General features: G+C 48.1%; 1 protein-coding gene across 1 annotated transcript; it reads left to right on the top strand.

Annotated features, from left to right (window-relative positions):
- The first annotated feature begins 1,323 nt into the window (after nucleotides 1–1,323).
- On the top strand, nucleotides 1,324–3,091 carry LOC120674577 (protein MAINTENANCE OF MERISTEMS-like). The gene is made up of 4 exons (XM_039955740.1): nucleotides 1,324–1,412; nucleotides 1,497–2,219; nucleotides 2,302–2,436; nucleotides 2,885–3,091. Exons 1-4 carry the CDS (start codon nucleotides 1,332–1,334, stop codon nucleotides 3,089–3,091), a joined length of 1,146 nt encoding a protein of 381 aa, XP_039811674.1. The 5' UTR covers nucleotides 1,324–1,331.
- Nucleotides 3,092–15,298: the final 12,207 nt, after the last annotated feature.

The raw sequence follows: 15,298 nt of genomic DNA, 5'->3' as shown, positions 1-15,298 counted from the left end.
GCATGTCTAGGTAATGCGCTAAGTATACCCAAAGTCAGGTAAGCCTTGCTGAGTATTAGTATACTCAGGGTTATTGTTGTAACCCTTCTAAGCAGGTTGCGTTCCCGCTGACTTCGAGGAGGTATGTGCGTCCTGGATTGGACAGCCGCTTCCTCCTGGGTGGACCGTCGTGTGGGCCCCGTCTTCCCCGTGAAGATTGGGCAGGTTGGCATCGCATCGGTGGGCAGGATGTGGAGCTCACCTTATACCATCGTCGTGGTTATCGTATTGTATTTCGAACTCAGTTTTTAACCTTCCGCTGTGTTTTGGAACTCTGTCGTTTGTATTCAAACCTTTTATGTAACACCTGTGTTGTAAATTAATTTGAAGATTTCTGTATGCTTGTATCACCTGTGCTCGTCTTCGTACGGGTCTACTAGTGCAATTGAGATTCTGGAGTACAGTAGTTTAATCGGGATTTACCCGACAGCCTGTCAGATTATACCGTTTTAAGTGCACAGTAACTTGATTAAGTATTAAGATGATGGTTAGTGCATTTAAGCCGGTTTAATTTGGACGGTGCTGCTACAGCAGCGGCGCGCCACGCAGACTGGTGACGTGTACGCCTGTCGCGCCATGCGGGGGGGCCCCCTCCTCCCCCACCCTGCCCTTCTCCTTCCTCCAGACCGAGCCCGGCGGCTTGTTCCTGCCACCGCCGACGACCCGCCCCCCAGATCCCCCCAAATCCGTCATTTTAGGCGGGGGGGGGGGGGGGGGCAAAGTGGGGGGAAACGTTCCGGTCTCTCCCCCGAAGGTATTGCCCTCATTCTCCCTTCTATTTTCCTTGTGCATTGCTAGATTTTAGTGGTTTCTGTTGATTAGGGTTAGCTTTTTGATTTGAAGATATATGTTGTATATGGTAGCATGCTCATAAATGAATGTTTAGGTGATACTCAGATGCTTCTTTGCTCCCGAATTTAACGAGAGGAATGACTTGCATGTCTCAAATATTACATTTGGTCGGGTTAGGTAGTGGCAATGAGAGTATTAGTTAGAGTAATGCAAGGTAAAAAAATAAGAGAACTAGTGAAAGAAATGGGGTGTGATATCCTTGGGCTCCATTGTAGTTATGACAGAGTTGCACTAATGATTTTTGTATATGAAATGACTTTAGAATCATAATGTTTTTTTGGAGTAATGGATAATAGGCTCCATACTAGTATGGAATGACTTTAGAATCACAATGCCATAAATAGTTGTGTAGTTGCTAAGATTTAATTCCATTAGTTCGAGAATATTTTTGAGGACATGCAATTGTTGGTACTAATGAAGCTTCGTTTCGTCTATGCAGGATGGCTCATCCAATGTTCCCCCTACTGGAGACGTTCTACGACTCCAAGCACCGCGCACACGTAATAGCTGACGAAGGGGAAGTAAGTGTCCTTTTGCAAAATATATGTGCATGAAGTGAATATGGCTTACACCGATACTGACCCTATTGTATGTTCCCGTTTCAGGCGCTGCAGCCCCTCCGTGCACGTACCCACTCGCCTCTCCGATGGGATGAGCGGTACGCGCCGTACTTGCGCCGGGATGGGTTGCTGCCTTTGGCTCGAGTTGTGTGCGCGGGTCTGCCAGTGATGGATGCACCCCTTCTTACTGCTTTTGTTGACCGTTGGAGGCCAGAAACACATAGCTTCCACCTGCCTTGCGGTGAAGTGTCCATAACTCTACAAGATGTGGCAATGATTCTTGGACTACCTCTGGAGGGAAATGCAGTCACTGGCATGATACAAAGTGATGGATGGAGGGATATGGTTCAGGCGCAGGTTGGGATTCGTCCACCAGAACCGCCAGAGGGAGTGAAGGATAGAAAGACCTCAGGGGTGAGCTCGGCTTGGCTAAAGGAAAATTTCTACCATTGCCCCCAAGGAGCACCTCAAGAACTTGTAGAGCGCCATGCACGTGTTTGGGTGTGGCACCTCTTTGGAGGCTTCTTGTTTCTGGATGGTTCGGGCAACACTATATCATGGATGGTACTACCTATTCTTGGTCAGCAGTGGGAAAACATTGCAAAGTACAGCTGGGGGTCGGCAACACTTGCTTGGTTGTACCGACAACTTTGTGATGCATGTCGGTGGGTTGCAAGCGACTCAATCCTAGGAGGGTGTGCCTATCTATTGCAAATTTGGATTTGGGAAAGGTTTCCAGTAGGTCGGCTGTACCGTGGTGAATTAGAGGTACGTACGATGAAGTTAAGCAAAGTTTGATTAATATTATTATAACTTGTGTTTGTAACCCATTTGTGGTTATTTTCTTTAGCCTTGGCCGCACCATGACCCAGAATCGAGGCCGACAGTTGCTTATTGCTGGAAGAATGTGGGAGCAGTTAGAGGGGACCCTGCACGCCGATACATGCACTATATGGATGACCTTGACAGCCTCATGCAAAATCAGGTACTCACTCCTGAAGCTTCTCCTAACATGTAGCTGCATTGTTTTGTGCAAATTAGTTGTCATGATTACTATTGTTGCAGATCTTTTGGACACCCTACGATAGAGACGAGCTCGAGAACTTGGGCCTCAGCGACATGAGCACACGAGATGAGGAATTATGGAGGAGTGTTGTTCCTTTGATTTACTTCTTCGCTGTCGAGCTCCACTTGCCCCACCGTGTGAAAAGACAATTCGGTCGTCTACAAGACTTTCCCCTAGAAGCTATTTCGACCTCCCAAGCTTTGCACAGGTGCAACAACAATTTTTGTCAAACTCACTTTGAATTATTATTGATTCCTCACCCGTGACAACCCCTTATATATCAACTACATATTTATTGCAGAATTGACAGGAAGAAAAAATACACTGAAAATGACTGCGTGTGAAACACGTGGTTCCTCTTGAACAGTGGGAGCAAAGGCATAGGATGAACCCTGATTCCGGTCCAGTGCATAGGCACAACCATTACAAGGACTATCTTCAGTGGCTACATTCAGTGTCAAGAGTTTCAATCAAGCCTCCACGCTCCACTGAGCCTATAAAGGATCGCGAGGACACCGACGATGATGATGACATCGTCGACGAGTACGATGATATCACTCGCTCAGGAGTTTAGCTGGAGAGGGCCCCTTTGCAAAACTACATGGTATGTCATGCACTAAGTTCTTGTAAGACTTCTTTTATACATTGTTGTTTCCATTTCATGTTGTACTAATTTAGTCGTTTGAGGCACAACAACTCGGCCGGCTAGCTAATGAGGCCGGTGTCGCAATGGCACATGCTAGCCAAGGAGGAAACGGTGGGGGACACCTACGGGCGTTTGCCGAGGTTAGTAAGCCATCCTTTGGTTGACTCTATAACATGTCTCTCAAAATACATTAGGAGTAACGTATCCATCTATCTTGCAGAGAGTCCGCCGTAGTTGCAAGCGGATGGCCGCAAAGCTCAACTTCATTGCTAGGCCGGACGAGGCATTCGCCCCTGGCCCACAAGCTGCAGGAACTTCAAGTGCGCGTGCCGCTTCTTCGAGCAGGCGGACGCCTATTCACTACGGTCAAGAGACCGCCAGAACCCCTTCTCGTTCGACCACTAGAACGGGTTCCTGTGCTGCTTCGAGGGGGAAAGGTATTCAATCACCCCCAAGAATTCGAGGAGTCCGACGCACAACGTGACTCAGGAGAGGAGGACCCAGACTTTGAGGTCATTGGGATGTCACAGATGTTCGATGCTCCTCTAGACACGCAGACACAGGGGGAATCTAGCCAGGTAACTAAACTTAGTCTCAATTTGTTTGGAAAAACAATACGATAATGATCCCTGCGGCATGCAAAGTTCAATAATCCTGTGCAAGCCGTGCAGACTCCGGCTCCTCCACGTCAGCAACGTCGTGGCCGTGACCGGACCGACGTTGGTAGCGCCAATGTTGTGCCCACGAAGCCTGGACGCGCACGACGCCGCAATGAACCGTTCAGCCCTCCAGAGCAACGCCGTCGCCGCCGCTAGAAGGTCGCCGTCAACCTATTTGTATTTGTAATGACCCTCGACATTAGAATTTGTGATGGACTATTTGTACATGTGATGGTCTAGTAGTTCTTGTGAAGGACCATTTGTGCTTGTGAAGGACTATTTGTGCTCGTGTTAAACTTACTGTGCTTCTAGCTTTGTGACAAACTATGTGTGCTTGCGTAAAAGTATTTGTGCTTGTATTAAGTAATTTGGGCAGGTAGAACAGTCAATTTAAGCTCTGGACTGACAAAATCTCTGGAAATGATGCTGGTAAGCTCACCAGTTTTTCCTTTGCTCCTTGAGTATACAGATTTCTGTTTTCTCTTACATTTGTGCAGCTAATCCAGTTTTTTTAATAAAAAAATAAAAGATATATCATCTTGCCAGCTATCTAAGCCAATCAAGGGTGGTGAGGCACATGAACTAGATTTGGTTGATTCCTTAGCTTCTCCTAATGATTTGGTGAATACTGCTCGTCAATGGGCTTTGGATATATATGAACTTAGGAGGCCATGGATCAAAAGTCTTTACAAGACTGACAAGCTAGAACCTCTTGGAGAGGCTAGGGAAATTCTGAAGTTTGCAAGAGCTCAAGCTCAAAAGCAAGCAGCTAATCTTCACCACCCACTTGTTTGTATTGATGTCGTTGAAGAAGGCATATTAGGTGGTGGACTTATGGGTTCAGGAATTGCAACCGCAATGAAAAGTTTCTAAATGCTGGAATTGACAGAATCAAAGGTAGAATTATTTAGAATCATCTTGCATCCTGCGCATGTAGTGACACTTCTGTGAGGCGCTTGTCGCGCCATCCTGGGTGGCGCGACAAAACTCTTCTCTCGCGCCACGCCGGCTAAAATGTAGCCCATTCTAGACTGTGAGAGAGGCTAGCACGGCAGAGCATCCTTGTCGCGCCAGGTTGGATGGCGCGACTAAATGGAACCGTCGCGTTACTGCATGTGGCGCAACAGCCTCGCCCACGTCAGCACCCCACTGGCGCAGCGCTGGGGTGGTCTGCCAGCGTGGCAGCCTTGTCGCGCCAAGAGGAATGGCGTGACAGAGGCTACTTGTCGCGCCACTGCACCTGGCGCGACCAAACGGGCTGCACCGTGTAAATAAAATCCATACCAGGTTAAAATTAAAATATTTTAAAAAAGGTTAAAAATAAAAAATTTCGAGCGGCTCCCCCTCCTTTCAGATCCGTTTTCCGATCCCGCACCAGCGGCGGCGGCGGCGCCCTCTCTCAAGATCAAGGGCTGCTGCCCATTTAGGCCTCGTTCGGTTAGCCTCAAACCGGCCCGGAATGGCCTTCATTCCGCGGTTTTTTTTATTTTTTATTTTCATTTTTTACAAAAATATATTTTCGATTTGGAAATTTACAGGAATATACCCCGGCCACCACGCTGCCGGGTGACCGGGACCTGGCCGCCCGGCAGTGGGGCGGCAGGGGCATTTCTGAAAAAAATTTCGCGGAGAAAATTGCGCGCATGTCCCTGGGGGCCGGTCGACTCTATCCCAGAGAGCCGAGAGCCGACCCCCGAGTGGGACCCAACAGCAGCCTACGAGGCGCTGGCTCCTCTGCACTGGGATGCAGAGGAGTTCGACTTCGGGGTCGCCTCCGAGGAGGACGAGCCCATGACTGAAGGAGAAGACCTCCGACTCCTGTTCCAAGAAGAGCCGGAGAAGGACGAGGAAGAAGACCCCTCGTCGGACGGAGTCGACTCTTCCTCGGAAGAGGAGATCGACTCCCCCTCCGATGACGACGAGCCGATGGGCGGCAAACCCTTTCGGTTCCTCGGGTCCTCCGAGGAGGACAGCGAGGAGGAGAAGAGCGGCGGCGGCGATGGCTGGAGCGACCTCGGGTCCGAAGGCGGCAGCAGTGCCTTTAGCAGCGACGACGACGACGACGGCAGCGACGACGACGGCAGCGGGGATGTGCCGGCCCGAAGCCCCAAGCGTCGTAGGTACTAGGTACCTACGAACAGTAGTAATATCGTAGGGGTGGAATCACAAAGCCGAAGGATTGATTCCTTTGTAAAATCGGCTTTCCTTGTAATGAACTTTCCTTTAATGAAATCGAGTTTCTTTAATTTTGTGTGTTCGATTGCCTTCCAAAAAAGCCAATGGCAACGCATCAGGCTTCTATAAATATCCAAGAGCCGACAGATTTCAAACTAGAAGCAACCCGCAGAAGAATAGAGTAATACTTTCAGCCTGAACCGAACTCTTGAATCCGAGCAAAATTCGAAAACCACGCTCTACAAATCCGAGCAATAACTCTCCAATCAGCCGGAATTCGAATCAGAATCTCCAGCAATCAAACCCTAAGTCAACAAATCTGACCATGGCAGATTCTACAGCTCAAACGACAAGCTCTGCAATCCACGATGCGGCAATCCACGGCCTGAAGGTAATATTCGGCCTAATCTTTTAGTTTTCTTCAGCTTACCAAGCTTCTGAAACTAAAACTTTAAACTTGACACCATATGCATACTTCTGAACTTCTGAACTTCAGGTGTCAGACATCCTTCTGCCGCATCCCTTCAACCCAAAATCTTTTTGTCTTGGCCCACAAACTCATGAAAATCCCACAGATCTGATCTCTTGTGAAGCAAACAGGATCCCTTTTGTGAGTCAAAACATTGATTTGAACCTCTGGGCCGACTGCTTAAGAGCCTGGCCTAATCCACCTGAGAGCTGGATTACATGGTACAGCAGAGTAGCAAAAGCTCACATGCCCTTATGGCAGGATTTGAACATAGCCGATGCACTTAGTCTATCACTGTCACCCCTTGACAAAGATGAAAATCTTCTGAAAACCATCGGCTATTTCTTGTCCGATGCTCTAAATTGTTTCCTCTTTGGTCATGGACCCATGACCCCTACTCTGCTGGATGTCACCATGATCACTAGACTATATATTAGCTCTCCTAATCCTGCTGCTCACAAAATGGCAGAAGTCCCCTTCAAGCTTTCTTCCAAAGTTAACTGCACAAACTGGGGTACTTACATGAGTCAGCACATGAAAACAAAAGGTCCAGTGACTGAGAAGGAACACACAACCTTCTTAAATCTTTGGCTAGAGCACTTCATCTTCTATGGCCCTTCCTTAGCTCCAACTAAGAACTATCTCCCTTTGGCCTACCACCTGGCCCATGGTAATCACACCGGCCTAGGCAAACTTTTTCTTGGAGAAACATACAGATATCTCCATTTAATGACATCTAACTTGCTCAACCACAAGAAACTGAGAACTAGAGGCCCTTGGTGGTTTATTCAGTTGTGGGCACAACTGTACTTTCAACACCATATTCCCAACTTCCAAAGCCTAACCAAGAACTCCTTTCCTGATGAAAATGACAAACCAATCAGATGTACTAGTTATGGCCAAGCTTTATTCAGTCTCCCTGGCAGTAAACTGAATTCAGCAGATGCAGCAAACTGGTTCAGGGTCTTCTATAAAGGATTAGATAATCCCCTCTACTTCCCTTTTACTGAATCTGAATCCTTTGAGAACCCAACTGCCTTCAGATTAGATAACTTTGCCAATGACGACAGCACTCGGCATCTATATTCTCTAATGATTCGACCTAGCTTCCTTCCTGTTGGCATCAACACTTCTAACAGAATTATCAAGCCAGGCTATGAATCTTACCAGCCAGTCATAGCAGCTCGGCAATTTGGCCTAGGACAAGTCCCTCCCCACTTCCATATTTACCACTTGGTGGAGAGCAGAGCCGATCTGCCTGATGGTCTCACCAGCTCGAGATGCTACAGCATGTTTGACAATCTCCACATTTCAATACCAGCCACTTTGTCTTTCACCTCCTCATCAATCGGCTTTGATACATGGTGGAACATGTGGAAAACTCATGTTTTCAGAAAACCTCTAGGTCCTCGACTGCAGCAAACCGATCCTGAATATGTAATCCTCGAGGAAGAGATACTGAATTTATGCATTTTATTCCTCCTAAGTCCTCTACTCCTTTCTCTCGGCTTAACCTGCTCATCCTGTCAGCAGCAACAAGATGGTCCAGAACCCACGACCAGTACTGGGGAACCATTTCACTTTCTTCCAACTGCTCCTGATGTACTTTTCTGCAAAGGATCACCACCAATGAAGAAAGTGATAATGTCCGTTCAGCCAGACTTACTTCAGTCGGCTTCCAAGCGAAGACAAGCCTCTGCTGTAATTGCCCCCCGAGTCTTGACCAAGAAAAGGAAGATGATCACAAGGCGAGTGATCAAGAAACCAGCACCAGCATCTCCGATTCCATCAGAGTTCAACACCAACCAGGTAACTCATCTTTCAAAACCTTCTTCTTTATTTTAGACATATATGCTCTGGTTGACTATAATTCTATTTCCAGGATGCAGCTGAAGAAACCTCCAATGTAGAAGACCTGAATTAACATGAGACGGCTGCAACTCCCGATGCACTGATGGATACAAGCGAAGAACAAACTGATACAGTCGAGGCTCTTGACGTTAACACCAGCTCTGATAGGACGATTGCTCCCGAACCGACCAACACTTCTTATTCAGAACATGTAACATCATAAAACCAATTCTGAACCAGCCGATAACTTCATAAATGTATATTGTTCTAACTCCAGAGATGTCCATAGAGCTTTGACATTTCAGGTTTACTCTCCTTCGACCCGGCATCAATGGGTCTGATTGTCCCTGGAGCAAAAGCATTACCTCTGCAGCAATCGGCTAACTTGTCACATCAGCTTTGACTCATCAAGGATTTTCTATCTGCTCCAATCACCGCTCTGGTTGATGATTCCAGCAACATAAAGAACATCTTTGAGCAAATAGAACCCCAACTCCCGGAGCCATTGCAAATCAAGCTCTGGTCAGCCGGCAACCTCCCATTCTTTTGGATAGAAGTCAGTAAAGCACAACGAAGGATGGAAGCACGTCGCTCTCAAGCTTCTCTGAAAGCTGACATTACCCAAAAATACAAGGCCCTCAACCAGAAGAAAGCAACTCTAGATATCAAAGCTGACGTGTCTGCCAACACGAACCGACTCAACCTCCTGAAGAAAGAACTGGCAAAACTCGAAGAAAAAGTCCGCACCACCAAAGAACTCATCCAGACCGAGGAAATCTCCATTGCAAACTCCAAACAAGAAACCCATGAAATAGCCAAGCAGATACAAGCAGAGTTTGCAGAAATCAGCACCTTGAGTCGGCAGATAGTCACAGGCGATGACAAGGATGATGAAGCAATTATAGCACGAGCAGATGCCGTCCGTACTGAAGCCATCCATGCCATAGAAGAATTCCTAAACCAGTAGATAGGCTCAAGATAGAATTAGTACCGTCTGTTAACTTGAGATTTGTAACTGTCCTTTAAAAACATCTTAAGTCGATGGTCACACATTGGCTGTTCGCTTTTCATATATTTCACTAGCCAACTCAAAGTGTTGGCCTGTTGTGATGATTTTTTTTACTGGCCAACTCAACGTGTTGGCCTTTCATGACTCTCTCTTTTTTTTACTGCCCAACTCAACGTGTTGGCCTATTACACTGCAGCCAGATGGATCTCATCGGCTTTTCGTTACTCGCCTTCCCACATGCTCGGGAAATACTTCTTGAGATGCTGACCATTGACAGCAATAGGAAACTTGACGCCGTCCAATTCTTCGAGCATGTATGCATTCCCAGGCAAAACCGGTTCAACCTTATACGGCCCATGCCAAGTCGGAGACCATTTACCAAACTTTTTGTCTTTAGTCCCCATTGGCAATACCGCCTCCCAAACCAAATCTCCAACTCGGAAATCTTTAGGCTTGACATTCTTGTTGTATGCACATGCAACTTTAGCTTTGTTCTCTTTGATTTTTTCCAGTGACCAAAGCCTTAGCTCTGTCAGGTCCTCCACATTATCGTTCATCAAGGCTGCATACTGTTCAGCAGATAGATCATTCTGAAACTTAACACGCCTTGATCCAGCCGTGATTTCCCATGGTAGCACAGCATCCTGGCCGTAGACTAGATGGTACGGCGACGTCTTGGTGGACCCATGACACGAAATACGATATGCCCACAAAGCTTCTGATAACACCTCATGCCAGCGCCTAGGGTATTCATCAATCTTTCTCTTTATGAGCTTGATAAGGCTCTGGTTGGATGCTTCAGCTTGTCCATTAGCTTGGGCATAATACGGAGATGATCTGATCAGCTTAATCCCCATGTCATCGGCAAACTTTCTGAACTCATCTGATATAAAGACCGATCCTCCATCGGTCGTAATGGTCTGAGGGATCCCAAATCTATGAATGATGTGTTCTTTGACAAAGCTGATCACATCTCTCGATGCTACTGACCTCATGGGCACTGCCTCTACCCACTTTGTAAAATAATCCGTGGCAGCTAAGACCCATTAGTGACCCTTGCTAGACGACGGGTTGATCTGTCCAATCATGTCCATGCCCCATCCTCTGAATGGCCAGGGTTTGATGATAGGATTCATCACTGATGCTGGCACTATCTGAATTTTGCCAAACCTCTGACATACTTGACATCCCTTGTAATATTTGAAACAATCTTCAATCATAGCGGGCCAGTAATAACCCGATCGCCTAATCAGCCATTTCATCTTATGAGCCGATTAGTGAGTACCGCAGGCTCCTTCATGCACCTCATGCAAGAGCCGATTTGACTCTGAAGGTCCCAGGCATTTAAGTAATAGTCCTTCCAAGGTCCTGTAGAACATATCGTCCCCTATCAGAACATACTTCATGGCCTTGAGTCTTATCCTTCTGGGTGCCCCCCGAGCCGAATCCTTCAAGTAATTGAAGATATCGGCTCTCCAGTCTCCGGGTTCTAGAAACTGGACCTCTACCTCGACTCCATCGGCTGTCTCCTTGTAGCCAGAAGCCTTCTGTGCCAGATCGTTAGCTTCATTGTTCAGAGTCCTGCGTATCCAGTGGAAATTGATGTACCTGAATCGTGACATCAACTCACGGCACTGCATCCATATTGGGAAAAGAGCCTCGCTCTCACACCTATATTCCTCCGTGAGCTGAGAAATCACCAGCTTCGAATCTCCAAAAATTTCCACCGCTTCTGCACCAGCTTCGAGAAGCAACTCCATCCCTTTGCGAACGGCTTCATATTCCACCAGATTATTTGTGCACGGGGCAGTCATTCTGATGGAGAAGGAATAAGTCACCCCTCGAGGTGACACCAGCAGAATTCCCACACCGCACCCATCATCACAAGCCGATCCGTCAAAGAACATAGCCCAAGCACGAATAAATAACGCAGCAATATCAATGCTGATCCTCTCCGCAACAAGATCTGCCAGTGCTTGTCCCTTGACTGCTTTCGCAGGCTGGTATCGGATATCGAAGTCTGACAATGCAAACATCCATTTTCCGAGCCGGCCTTTAAGGACAGGGGCCGACAGCATATGTTTTATGACATCTGATTTGCATATGACAATTATTTCCGCCGAGAGCAAAATATGGCGAAGCTTTGTACATGTAAAGTATAAGCAAAGACAAAGCTTCTCGATTTCAGGATACCTGGTCTCGGCGTCTAACATGCGTCTGCTGAGGTAAAAAACCACCCTTTCTTGGCCGTCATGCTTCTGGACTAGCACCGAAGCAATAGAAGTGTCACCGACAGATAGGTACACATAGAACGGCCTATCTTGCTGAGGAGGAACCAATACTGGAGGCTTTGACAAATATTCTTTAATTTCATCGAAAGCTTGCTGCTATTCTGCCCCCCAGCGAAACTCATCATCGGATTTGATCTTTACTAAACCCATAAACGGCTCAATGCGTCCGGACAGATTAGAAATAAATCGCCTGACAAAGTTAATTTTACCGATGAGTTTCTGTAACTCCTTCTTTGTAGTAGGTGGCTTCATCATCTTCACAGCTTCTTGACTTTTTAGGCCGATCTCGATTCCCCTTTCATGCACTAGGAATCCCAGAAACTGACCGGCCGATACACCGAAGGCGCACTTCTTTGGGTTCATTTTGAGCCCGAACCTTCGAGTCCGCTCCATAACTTGACGCAGATCTTCTAAATGCCCCGCAGCTGACTTAGACTTGACCACAACGTCATCAATATAAATCTCTACCAGCTTGCCGATGAGATCATGAAAAATGTAATTCATAGCACGTTGGTACGTTGCACCGGCATTTTTCAGTCTGAAGGTCATAACCAAGTACTCAAACAAGCCAACTGCACCTGGTACTCTGAACGCAGTCTTGTTCACGTCCTCTGGGGCCATGAAGATCTGGTTGTAACCGGCGTTACCATCCATAAAACTCATCATTTTGTGACCAGCAGCGGCGTTGATCAACGTCTCTACAATAGGCATTGGGTATTCATCCTTCGGAGTTGCTCTGTTGAGATCTCTAAAATCGACGCAGACACGCCATCGGCGATTTTTCTTTTGTACCGGCACCACACTGGAGATCCATTCTGCATACCGGCACGGCCTGATGAACCCAGCATCCAGCATCTTCTCCACCTCTTTCTTAACTTCTTCTAGGACTTCGGCCTTCATCTGACGTGCTCATTGTTGAAACGGCCGAAACCCTTTCTTGAGCGGGAGCCGATGCTCGACTATGCTTCTATCCAATCCAGGCATCTCCGTGTAGTCCCATGCAAAGCAATCCCGGTATTCTTTTAGCAGTGTGATCATCTCCTCTCGCAAAGCTGGATCCAACTTACCGATGATAAATGTCGGCCGTGGCTTATCCCCAGGACCGATGTCAACCTCTTCCAAATCATCAGCTGATGTGAATCCGTATCCGAGTTTGCCGTCATCTAAAAAATCGACCGCGAATGCGAGCGAGTCTTCACTATCCACAATGTCAGCAGCAAACACAGGGAGATGACAAGAAAAATTATTTGGCCAATCGCACGGGCTGGCCGCTTCTATACTTCTATTATTTCTCAGAACCCAATAGTCAATAGATAGCCAACTGCTAGAGGAGGCCATCATGCGTACATGATGTAACAATTCCGACCAAAAATAGAATTTTTCTATTTTTTGGGGCCGATCGCCGGGATCGGCCTCTCTATTTTCATTACACCCCGTGGCTAGCCAAGGTGCATCTATTCTGTGAGGCCAGTGGATAAGACCAGCCTCAGTCCGTTTTTTGTCGCCTCAATCCGATCACAGTCTTCCAGGGCGATCCCGGAAATCGGCTCTTGTCCTTCCGCATCCCAGGCGTTCATATCTGCGACCGAGACCTTGCTGGAATCATCTGCAGGGACCACCTCTACTTCATCGCCATCCCATTGGACGAGGTACTGGTGCATTGTGGAAGGGATACAATAGTTGGCATGAATCCAGTCTCTTCCAACCAGCACCGTGTATGTGCTCTTGCTGTTAACGATGAAGAACGATGTCGGTACAGTTTTGCGGCCCACTGTCAGTTCCACATTAAGAACCCCCATCGCCTCTGATGGCTGTCCATTAAAGTCATTGAGCATCACATTGGTCTTGATCAAATCGGCAGAATAACGACCCAATCGGCGCAGCACAGAATATGGCATCAGGTTAACTGCAGCACCAGTGTCGACCAACATCCTGTTCACAGGTTTGCCGTCAATGAAGCCTTTGAGATATAACCCCTTCAAGTGTTTGTAGCTCTTCTCTTGGGCTTCTCGAAAATGATTGGCCGTGGGCCGAGATCCAGCTGCGCGATGGCCAATTCCTCCGGTTGGGGTGCTCGAAACTCCGACGGGAGCACGAACACCATGTTCACGTCAGTCGATGGCTTCTCATTGGCTTTTGTCTGCTTGGGGCGCCACTCCATCCTCGGGGGCGCCTCTCTTCCCTCTGCGGTCGCCTAACTTGCTCCGCGAGATCCGGACGCGCTTTCCTCAGCACGTCAAGATACTTTGCTTCTGCATCTTCGAGGTTGCGCAAGCGCTGTACTCTGCGCTTCTGCGACCGATTGAGCCCGTCAGGACACCACCGTGGGCGATGGTACCTGTCTTCTTCCTCTAGCTCTGAATCACCTCCGGATGGGCGCCCCACATGGTCGTCCTGACGTGTTCTGGGCCCCAAACGCCGGAACACCGATGTCTTGTCCTGTTGGTGCCCTCGAGGCCTGCACTCCAAGCAATCATCTATAGTAGGTAATCGGCTCATGCCGGAATTCCAACAGTACCTAAAGAACGGGCAATGCCAGTGGTCGCGTATAGCCTGGCACCTGCCCAATGTCCTTCCTGAGCGGTGCTTGTACTCGTCTTCCTCCGATTCGTATCGGCGGCGTAGCTGGTACTGGTACTGGTATTTCTCCAGGAGCCGATTAGAAGCTGGAAGCTGATTGCGGATGTGACGTACTTGCTCTTCAGTCACATGCTGCTGTTCCAACTCGTGTTCATTCTGCGGCCGCTTGCCAGAAGTGGCCTCTCTCCTCTGCTTGTCATGGTGGCGCATAGATCCCACCATGTTGATGTGGAATGCCAAGTCCTGGCCCTTGGACCTGAAGTCTGACAGTTCCACCACGTTAGCTTGTGGGAAGGGCTTCGTGTCCACCTTCATAGTGTGCTGGGCCAGGATTAATCGGCCTTGCTCGATAGCCGATTGGATCTGGTGACGCAGCTGCTTGCATTCACCAGTGGCATGAGTAAACGAGTGGTGCCACTTGCAGTATAGCCTTCCCTGCAACTCTTGTGCCATCGGCAGCTTGTGATTTTCTGGGAGCTTCAGCTGTTTTTCTTTGAGGAGCAGGTCGAATATCTGCTCTGTTTTGGTTACGTCGAAGTCGAAGCCCTTCACAAGCCCCTGCTGCTTGATCCATTTGCATGGGACAGGATTTGCCCCCCGAGTCCACTCTGCCACGGCCACTTCTTGCTCTTCACCCGAGTCGTCAGATTCTTCAGCTTGTGCCATGTTTACATGGCGCCTGAACTTGTCCTGGTACAGCTCAGGATGGTAATGTTCGTACGCTGTAAGCTTCTGCACCAGGTGAGCCAGAGATGTGAACTCTAACTAGAAAGCCGCATCCTTGATCGGCTTAGCAAGCCCGAGGACAGCCAGATCGACTGCCTCCTTCTCTGTGATGCGCAATGAGTAGCATCGGTTCTTGACTTCTCTGAAGCGCTGTATGTACTCCGACACGGTCTCTCCTCGCTTTTGCCTGACCTGAGCGAGGTCGGCAATTCCAGCTTCAGCAGCCTCCGAGTGGTACTGGGTGTGGAATTGATCTTCAAGCTGCCTCCAAGTCCGGATCGAATCCGGAGCCAGTGATGCATACCATCCAAAAGCTGGGCCTGTCAGGGATTGGCCAAAAAACCGGACCCTCAATGGATCCGATACTGAGATCAT

Source organism: Panicum virgatum, chromosome 5N, assembly GCF_016808335.1.
Source record: "Panicum virgatum strain AP13 chromosome 5N, P.virgatum_v5, whole genome shotgun sequence".
NCBI classification, from domain to species: domain Eukaryota; kingdom Viridiplantae; phylum Streptophyta; class Magnoliopsida; order Poales; family Poaceae; genus Panicum; species Panicum virgatum.
Note: the sequence above shows the minus strand (reverse complement) of the source record. Positions and strands in the feature narration are given on the sequence as shown.

Excerpts from the sequence above, each read along its gene's own strand:
- LOC120674577 (XM_039955740.1), top strand. The coding sequence starts at position 1,332 with ATGGCTCATCCAATGTTCCCCCTACTGGAGACGTTCTACGACTCCAAG. Across the intron at positions 1,413-1,496 it reads TAATAGCTGACGAAGGGGAA|GCGCTGCAGCCCCTCCGTGC; the intron begins GTAAGTGTCCTT and ends TTCCCGTTTCAG. Across the intron at positions 2,437-2,884 it reads ACAGCCTCATGCAAAATCAG|TGGGAGCAAAGGCATAGGAT; the intron begins GTACTCACTCCT and ends CCTCTTGAACAG.